The 10,216-nt window shown below is 47.3% G+C and overlaps 1 protein-coding gene across 1 annotated transcript; it reads left to right on the forward strand.

Moving 5' to 3' along the window:
- Positions 1 to 1,972: 1,972 nt before the first annotated feature.
- On the forward strand, positions 1,973 to 8,476 carry CUNH11orf16 (chromosome unknown C11orf16 homolog). The gene is made up of 4 exons (XM_035442294.1): positions 1,973 to 2,142; positions 3,041 to 3,197; positions 6,021 to 6,255; positions 7,634 to 8,476. The coding sequence occupies exons 1-4, from the start codon at positions 1,976 to 1,978 to the stop codon at positions 8,311 to 8,313; spliced, it is 1,239 nt and encodes a 412-aa protein (XP_035298185.1). The 5' UTR covers positions 1,973 to 1,975; the 3' UTR covers positions 8,314 to 8,476.
- The last annotated feature ends 1,740 nt before the right edge of the window (positions 8,477 to 10,216 follow it).

Below are 10,216 nucleotides of genomic sequence, written 5' to 3' on the forward strand. Positions count from 1 at the left end.
GCCCAAGAGCCTAGGTCTATCTCTATAGCTTTCTCAGGAAATAGCTACCAGAATCTTCTAGATATGCCTCCTTATTCCTGCATATGAAGAAGAGAGACGGTATACAAAGTTCCTAGCCACAGTCTTGAGACTCATATACATGCCCCTCTGTGCTTTGTTGGGTCTTTTCCATTGAGCACGGTGACTGCCTCAACATTCCAGTCTTTTGCGGATATGGGCATGAGAACAGAATCTGGACTTTATTTTTGGTTTTTCAAGACAAGGTTTCTCTGTGTAGCTCTGGATGTCTTGGAACTCTCCTGATAGACCAGGCTGGCCTAGAACTCACAGAGATCTGCCTGCCTCTGCCTCCTGAGTGTTAGGATTAAAGGTATGAATGAACCACCACTGCCTGGTCTTATTATTATTTTTAAAAATGATTTATTTATTTTATTTTATTTGCACTGGTGTTTTGCCTGCATGTATGCCTGTGTGAAGGTGTCAGAAGTCCTGGAACTGGAGTTACAGACAGTTGTGAGCTGCCATGTGGGTGTTGGGAATTGAACCCAGGTCCTTTGGAAGAACAGCCACTGCTCTTAATTGCTGAGCCATCTCTCCAGACCCATGGAATCTGGACTTGTATTCCTTTGGTCACCAGTTTACGCCCCATACTTCTACACCTCACATACTTCTACTCCTTTGGAGAAAAAGTTCCTTTTGTTACAAAAACATCCACACCTTTGGTGTGTGTGTGTGTGTGTGTGTGTGTGTGTGTAGGCTAGAAGGTGTCTTCCTCTGCCTACACCCCCTCTTTTTTTTGAGGCAGGATCTCTCATTGAACCCAGAGCTCCCCATTTTGGTTCAGTAGTTGACCATTAAGCTCTTCCTTCCATGCTAGGGTTGTAAATCCAGCCAACTGGGTGCTGAGGATCCAAATACAGGCCTTATTGCTTATAGAGCAAGCAGTTTACTCACTAGCTGTCTTTCTAGTCCTAACACTATTTTTTTTAAAACTGTAAGGAACAAAGAGTCCCTAGGCTATGCAGTAGCTTCCCTATCCAGCCTCCTGCCTTCACTAGGTAGAGGCTGATGGACAGCCCTCACTCAGTCTTTGTAGAGCTCAGTACCCCCTCACAGGACTCCCCGAAGATTCCTAAGAGGCTTCCACTGTAAGAAAGCAACCCTTGAGATAAAGGGAGAATACAAATTTGCCCTGATTCCCACGCTTTACCTCAAATCTAAGTCTCTCAATGCTCAGGTCACCTTCTGCACATGCCCAGAACCCTCCCAAGTGTTGCCTGCTGGATCACATCCATAGCAACCTGCTTGGCAACCTGCCTGGGAACCAAGAGTTGTTGGGCCAAAGCCATGAGTGCCAACTGTCAGATGGGGCTGAGACTGGGGCAAGGCCGCCGTCTGGGCTCGATTTGGAGTGTTAGGTAAGTCCCTTTGGAATCAGACCCGGAATCAGGCTTTGGGCCAGGGTAGACCCTAGCAAGTCTTAGGTGGCTGCTAAGTCCACAAAGGGGATGGCCCTGAGCTAGTCCTGCAGGTGACCAGGTTAGGAAGGGAGTCAGTGGCTACTGGTGGCGGGGCAGGTGGTCAGAGCAGGGTGTGTAAAGAGAAAGGCCATGCTCCAGGGGTTCTAGCCACTGGGGAGGAGGAAGGAGGTAAAGCCCAGTGGGAGCTGATCTGCCAGGTGCTTCTCGTGGCTCATCTCTGCAGCGGTAACAAGTTGTGAGCATGAAGCTTTTAAAATGAGGTTGCTTTAAGTTTCTAGCTTCAATTCTTTCAGTCCTCCCTAGTTCCTGAGGGACATTCTGAGATCGGTACCCCAAAGGGGAAACTCCGGGGCGGGTGTGTGTGTGTGTGTGTGTGTGTGTGTGTGTGTGTGTGTGCGCGCGCGCGCGCGCGCGCACCCTGGGGAGTGTCCTCTGCCCAACTGAGACTACAACTGTGATGCCTGTGTTTACTCCAGGTGGGTGCTCTGAAGGCCATGCAGCCGTCTACCAGGCCTGAGCTGCCTCTGCCCAAATACTGCAGTGTGGCAAGAATCCCGAAAGCCCCTGACCCGGATGGTGCTGCATCACCCTCGGACCTCTCCTTCACCTGTCTCTTTGCCAGGCAAGCACCTTGGCTACCCACGAACTGCACACTCACCAGGTACCAGCTTCTGTCCTCTGTCTTTTCTTTCTCCTCTGTTCCTGGTCTTAATGGCAGTTGAAAGTCCTCAAATGCCTGGGATTTTCCAGAATAGCATCTTCAGTCAGCTGTCTAAAGTGGGACTATGAAATAACAAAGGAACTTCAGCCTGTAGCAAGTTCCAGGGACCAGTCTGTCTGGGATAGGGACATGCCAGCCCAAATGCCCAGTATGGGTGTTTTGCCTGTATAGATCTGTGTACGACATGCATACAGTACCTGCAGATGCCAGAAGAGGGCAGAAGACCTGTAGTTACAGGCACAGGAAATCCTAGTCCTCTACAAGAACAACAGGTGCTCTCTCTCCAGTTCATTGCTCAAGTTCCTCTGACCCCTGGAGCCAAGTGACTTAAGTTTGGCTCCCCTGTCACTTTGTTATCTCATCCTAGAGTCCCACATTGTCTTTTGGGCATCGATAAACAAACATATACAAGCAGATTTCATTTGGTTACCCTGAAACAATGTGCAGTCCAAAAAATGCCCTGTATCTTTTATTTCTGCTAACTCCAGAAGTTTAGCTGATCTTATGGGAAGTCATAGATTGCCATTCTTCCTGGATTTCTGTTGCATACACCACTGTGCAGTGAGCCTCCTCAGATCAAACCCCGAGGCATGTATCTTACTGGTTTCATTTTATATTCATATATTCATCTAGGTGGGGACATACACTATAGCTCACATGTGGCAGTCAGAGGACAATCAATGGGAGTCAGTTTTCTCCTTCCACAGTGTAGGGTCTGGGGATTAAACTGGGACTGTCAGGCTTGGTGACAAGGACACTACCCCCTGAGCCATTTCTATGGTCTATTGATGTTTTTAGGGTTTTGTGCTTAGCCCTTGATTTCATTTGCTTTTCCCAGGTGTGCCTCTTGTCACCCTTGTTCCCACACTGCTGATACACCATATCAAGGGCTTAGATGGCTGGGAAGAGTCGGAGATGCTGCTGGCCCCTGGGTCCTGGCCAGGAGGGAACCAGATGGCTTTTATTATCTGGCTCAGATAAAGGCTGCTCCAGAGGCAAGTGTTTCTCCCCATCAGCTCAGCACAGGCTCCTCTGAGTGGACCGTTGCACCCACTGTGTCTGAGCTGTGTACATTCAGAAGTTTGGTTTCTTGGCTAAGTTGTTAGGGCTGTGTGATGAAGTACTAAAAAATGAGCAACTTAAACAACAGAAGACTATTGTTTGTTTCCCATTCTTGAGGCTGTAAGTCAGGTGTTTCAAGTTTGGTTTTTTCTAAGGGCTACGAGGAAGAGCCTGTTTCCTGCCTCTCTTGTAATTTCCAGTATTTGCTCAAAATCTTGGGGTTTCCTTAACTTGAAGAAACTTCGATTTAACATGGCTTTCTCTAATAGCTATTCAAATTTCCTCTTTCCCAAATGCTTTTTATTTATGTGTCCATGTGTCTCTGTGTATGTACATGTACATATGTCAGAATAGGGGGGTTGGTTCTCCTAAAGCTGGGCCTACAGGTGACTGTGGCCCAATGTGGTCACTGGGATCCAAACCCAATTCCTCTTTCTAAAAAGAGATTGCATACTGGGTTACTTGGACAAAGGCTTGAATACATCAACTTGCACAAAGGGGGATACAATTTATCCCTTAACAGTAAGAAAAATGTGCATTAGTTGTTCAGGAAGCTTCGGTGTTTCGAAATATGGGCATGAGCCTGAGAGAAAGAGAAATAGCAATATACAATCTCACATGCAAGCACACTTGCTCTCACACACAAAACCTTGTTCCTGAAATGCCAGGAGCCAGGCCAGGCCTGGCTCTACTTCAGTGGCAACTTACTTGGATCTCTCTCTGTCTCTGTCTCTGTCTCTGTCTCTCTCTGTGTCTCTGTCTCTCTCTGTGTCTCTGTCTCTGTCTCTGTCTCTCTCTCTCTGTCTCTCTCTCTGTCTCTCTGTCTCTCTGTCTCTCTCTCTCTCTCTCTCTCGTTTCTCTCTGTAGCCCTGGCTGTCCTAGAACTTACTCTGTAGACCAGGCTGGCCTCAAACTCACAGAGATCCACTTGCCTCTTCCTCCCAGGTGCTGGAATTAAAGGTATATGCATTTTTAATTGCCAGAATGTAGCACATGAATTGCTTATCACAATTAACAGAAGGACAAATTATGAAATGCTGAAAAGTGAATCCCCCAAAGCCACCTGGCTTGGACTTCTTTTTGTGTCCTGGAACTTGCTTTGCAGACCAGGCTGGCCTTGAACTCACAGAGATCCATCTGCCTCCCTAGTGCTGGGATTAAAGGCATGCACCACCATCACCCAGCTTGGACTTCTATTTTTAAAATTGGTTTTATTTTAATTTTATGTGTGTGTTAGTCTGTGTGAGTGTGCATGTAATGCCAACAGAGGCCAGAAGAGGGCATTGGATTCCCCCCAGAACTGGAATTACAAAACAACAACAACAACAAACAGTTGTGAGTTGCACTGTGAGAGCTGGAAACCAAACTTGGGGGCTCTCCAAGAATAGTAACTGGTCTTAATCATTAAGCCATCTCTTGGGTCCCAAGTTTTAATTTTTGACATAGGACCTCATGGATCCCAGGATGCCTTGAACTTTGAACTTCCGATCCTCTTGCCTCTGCCTCTCAGGCACTATGGTTATGTATTGCACTAACACGCTTGGCTTGTGCAGTGCTGAGATTGAGCCCAAGTCTTCTACATACCCAGTATGCACTCTATCAACTAGCTCTATCCCCAGCTCCAGTACTTTTCTTCTTAGAGTCGGACTTTGTGAATGTGGTTCTCTCTCTCTCTCTCTCTCTCTCTCTCTCTCTCTCTCTCTCTCTCTCTGTGTGTGTGCTTATATGCGTGTGTGTGTGTGTGTGTGTGTGTGTGTGTGTGTGTGTGTGTGTGTGTGTGTGTGTGCATATTCCATGGCATAGGACAACTGGGGGAGTCAGTTTTCTCCTTTTGTCATGTGGGTCCTGGGAATCCACTCAGGTAGTCGGGTTCAGCTGCAAGCTCCTTTCCCCACTGAATCATCTTGCTTGCCCCTTTCTGCCATCTTTCTGTTTTTTTTTTTTTTCAGGATAGGGTTTCAGTCTGTAGCCTCAGCTGCTCTCGCACTTGATATGTACCTCAGCATGGCCTGGAACTCAGTGTAAAGCCCAGGCTAACCTGAAACTCAAGAGCAATTCTCCTGCCTCAGCCTCTTGTGCTGAAACTATGGGTATGCATCGCCACTCTCTGTTCTCATTTTATTTCAAATCTTTTTTTTTTTAAGATTTATGTGTATGAGTGCTTTATTTATCTGGTGGTTTGGATGAGACTGTCCCCCTAAGGCTCATATATTTGAATTGGTCCCTTGTTGGTGGAACTGTTTGGGAAGGATTAGAAGGTGTGGCCTTGTTGGAGGAGGTGTGTCACTGGGGTGAGCTTGAGGGTTCAAAAGCATGTACCATCCTTAGCTCCCTCTGCCTTGTACTTGTGGACTGAGATGCAAGCTCTCAGTTTCTGCTCCAACACCATCCCTGCGTGCTTGCTGCTGTGTTCCCCACCATGATGGCCATGGTGGACCCTAACCCTCTAAAACTGTAAGCCCAGTAAACACTTCCTTTTCTAAGTTGCCTTGGTCATGGTGTTTTATCAAAGCATTAGGACAGTAACTAAGACAGACTGCATATATGTATGTGCATCATATATGTAAGCCTGGTGGCTACAGAGGCCAGAAGAAGGTGTCAGATCCACAGGAATTGGAATTATAGATAGTTGTGAGCCTCCATGTGAGTACTGGGAGCCAAACCATGGTCCTCTGCAAGGGCAGCCGGGGCTCTTGACTACTGAACCATCTCCCTAGCCCCTAATGTCAAATCTTACTCTATTTTCTTTCCCACAGCTGGAGAGGCGGGGGGCCCTGGTTGTGGAATTTGAGGCTCCCCTTGTCACAGGCCTAAAGCTGCCAGCCCAGCAACGGAGAGTGGTATTTCCAGAAGATGTCATTCAGTTCTCACCATCTGTGCCACACTCACTGCAACCCGGTGACAAGGTGCTGGCACCTTGGGAATCAGAGCAACAACAGTTTGGGCCTGGCATTGTTCTCTCGGGCTTGAAGAGACAAAAAGGCCAAAGAGGTAAGGAAGCTACTGTGACCCTCCATCCCCCAAAGGAGCACATCTGGTGGTCATGGCTCAGCTGTCTTAGAGCCACAGCTAACAGGACCCTTACACCTTACCCCGCAGTGGCAGCAGATCTGTAGTCCTATCTTCCAGGATATGTTATGTTTAGATCATGGAGGACAGAAGCTGGCAGCGTGGCTTGTGTCTATAATGCTAGCACTTAGGAAGCTGAGCCAGGAGGATTGCTGTAAGTTTGAAGGCAGACTAGGCTACATAGTAAGAATGTCTCAAAAAACCAAAAAGTGGGGGCTGGAAGATGGCTCAGTAGTTAACAGCACCTGTTATCCTGGCAAAGGACCCAGAGTCATTTCCCAGCACCCACATGGAGCTCACATCCTTCTGTAACTCCAATCCCAGGGCACCCGATACCTTCTCTTGGCCTCCCTGGGCACCATGTTAGAAATGTGGCACCCATTCATATATCTAGGCAAATCACTTATACACACAGAATAAAAATTAATAAAAATACTTAGAAAACAAAGCAAAACAACAACAAAAAGTCAGAAAGCATAAAATAAAATCAAGAGAAACAACCTAAGTTGGGCATTGGTGGCACATGCCTTTAATCCCAGCACTTGGGAGGCAGAGGCAGGTGGATCACTGTGAGTTCAAGGTCAGCCTGGTCTCCATAGCGAGTGTCAGGATAGGCTCCAAAGCTACACAGAGAAACCCTGTCTCAAAAAACCAAAAAAAAAAAAAAAAAAAAAAAAAAAAAAAAAAAAAAGAGAGAGAGAAACAAGTTAGAACTACCATGTCTATGTTGATTCCCTAAACCATCACATGAGCTGGATGTGTGTCATGTGTCTGTAATTCCAGCACTCAGTGGGCTGGAACAGGGGGATCATGAATCCGAAGGCAGCATGGGCTACATAATGAGACCTATCTCAAATATTCAAACCAACAAACCCAACAGAAACATTATGTGTGGTGGTTGAGGGGAAAGTATTCAAGTCACAGGGGACTCACCTCCCATCACTCACCAAGTCCTCCAGAGACTGACAATCTTCTTGTGCCAGCCTATCAGCACAACTGTGCTTAGAGAATGATTAAAAAGCCTATGCTGAAGCTGCATTTTTTTTTTCTGCATGAAAACCAGGTCCCTCCAGGTCATCTTTAGTCTAGGAGGCAGGGAGGTGCCAGTAAATCCTCCAGAACCGGTGGTTGGTGTGGTATGGGGGAGGGGGACATTCCAACAGGCTCTCTAGGCACAGTGGCACATGAAGAGCCCGGAAGAGCAGAGGGATGGGGCTAAGGCTTTTGGCTTGGGGGATAGGGAAACCTTTATTCCAAAGAACCAGGGATTATTAAAAATGTCTCCCATTTCTGATCATAGCATCTAAAGAAGAAGTCACTGTTCACTTCTGGAATGGCAAGACGACTAAGGTTCCTCTAGACAGGGTCAGGTTAGTGTCCCTCACTGTCTGGAAGAAGGCTGTGGAGAGACTACAAACACCTCACATCAGGGACTACCACAGTCCTTTTATTTGGGTACCTCACTGCTCTCCTCTGGGACCTAAGACTGGATGCGTCAGACACAGACCCTCTCTGGACTCTTCCTTCTTATGCCCTCCAGGCCTCTCTTGTGCCCACTGCCAGTTTCCGGATCAGAGCTGTTTCTGTGGCTGCCCTTTGGTGGGGCCTACCTGGTGGTCTCTAACTAGGACCTCAGAGGTTACAACCAGAAAACTCCCAGAGCCAGAGCCGAAGCCCACAGCTCAGCTTCTGCCCCTACAAGGTCCTAAAGAGGAGGCAAGAGCAGCATTTAGCTACAATATGTCCTACTCCTCTGAGGAAGAGAATTCAGAGAGTCATCTGGAGATGGAACTTCCCCAGAGGCAGATGGTAAGCAGGGCAGTCAACACCGACCCCACCGTTTCTGAGAAGCCTTTGCAGCAGTGCGGCCCCTGTCGGCCTGAGTGGAGGTACTGGAGGCGAAATGGGCCTGAACCACCCCCTGGAAAACAAGGTATGTTATACCAAGGGTATGGCCCTAGCTTCCCAGGCAGGGCCTAGGGGCTGCATGGGTCTCCTGGGAATCTGGCACACTCTGGTGGGCTTGAAAGTAACGTATGGAATGCAGGCTGTGGGGGAGACTGGCAGATGAGGGAAGTGGTAGCTCCCATGTGAACAGGAGAGGCCGGATGGCTTGATCTTTGTGCTCTGATTGGTGCCTATATTTAACACCCTTTTGAGACAGGTAGCCAAAGATGACCTTGAACTCCTCATCCTCCCACCTCTACCTCCTCAGAGCTGGGATTACAGGCATGTACTACCATGCCAGGTTTATGTGGTGCTGGCTACAACCCAAGGCATCATGCAAGCCAGGCAAGTGTACTCTACCAACATCCCTAGCCATATCTTTCTTTTTCTGTCTCCACTCATCTGCTAACAGGACCCTGCCTCCAGGTGTTGATGAGAGTCAAGATCTGAGCAAGTATAGAGAGAGACTGGACCTTAAATGTTAGAGATTAGGCTGTAGTGTCCACATGAGCCCCTCAGTAAGTCGGGGAGTAGAGTTACAGACTGTTATAATCCACCATGTGGGTGCTGGGAATAAACTTGGGTCCTCTGGAAGCGCAGTCAGTGCTCTTAACCTTTGAATCATCTCTCTAGCTTTCTGCAGTTGTATTTTACAAGAGGGTTTCAGGAATTTCTCTGGCATCGAAGCTTGGAGATATTTCCTTTACCCCTGGCAGGGAAATAATTAGAAAGACAAAAATCCATCTCTGGTCAACTGAGAGGAAAGGTTTGGAACTCCTGCTAAATAAAATGGTTCTCCAGGTTACACAATGGCAAGTCTTGGCAGCAACTGCTTGGAAATCTTCCTCCCAACAAGTGACAGTATAAAGAGAATGATCCCCAAATCTAATATTCATGCTGACTCTTGGCTTCCACTATCTCCTGCCTGGCATAGCCTGAAGAAAGGGAGGAAGAACAACAGGGGTTAACCAGAGGGGCCATGGTGATCAGACAGACAGGCCCAGGTTTCTGTGTTGGTTTCCATTGCTGCGATTTGAAGTCTCTAGAGTGGACAAAAACCAGTCAAGGGTAAACAGACTCTCACCCATCCTATGCCTCCTCCTGCCTAAAACTGCTTCGACCCAAGTTCAGCCTCTTTCCCAATCATTGTATTAACATATATGCAAATCAGAGTTTTTCCTGTCAAAACAAATTCTGGGGCTGCAGAGAAAGCTCAGTGGTTAAGAGTGCTTATTGCTCACCAGGGAGTGGTGGCGTCCGCCTTTAATCCCAGCCCTTGGGAGGCAGAGGCAATAGGATCTCTGAGTTCAAGGCCAGCCTGGTCTACAGAGTGAGTTCCAGGACAGCAAGGGCTACACAGAGAAACCCTGTGCTTATGGCTCTTCTGAGAACCAGAGTTCAGTGCCCAGCATGCATATCAGGCAGCTCACAATCACCTGCTAACTAACTCCAGGTCCAGGGATCTGACACCCTGTTCCAGCCCCCATAGGCACCCACATCATGACACACATTCACACAGATACACAGATAATAAATAAAAATGGACCTTTTTACTTTTTGAGACAGGGTTTCTCTGTGTAGCCCTGGCTGTCCTGGAACTCACTCTGTAGACCAGATTGTTCTCAAACTCAAGAGATCAGCCTGCCTTTGGCTCCCAAGTGCTGGTATTGAAGGTGTATGTCGCTACTTTTAAAATGAATTTTTAAGAAAATAAAATAATTCTAATAATTAATTATATAGAACAGAAACGTCTCTTTTGGTCTCAGGTGTTTTGCTGCAGTCCAGGAAAAGATTTAAATTTCTGGAGCTGGCCCATGGACCAATATCAGGAAAATTCTAAATCTACACAGAGAATGTTCTAGATGAGGAGTGAGAAAGCACCCCCCCCCCATATTTCTTCCTCTGTAGATCTATTCCTTAGAAGTCCCATCCTCTA

This window comes from Cricetulus griseus, chromosome 3, assembly GCF_003668045.3.
Source record: "Cricetulus griseus strain 17A/GY chromosome 3, alternate assembly CriGri-PICRH-1.0, whole genome shotgun sequence".
Taxonomy (NCBI): Eukaryota; Metazoa; Chordata; class Mammalia; order Rodentia; family Cricetidae; genus Cricetulus; species Cricetulus griseus.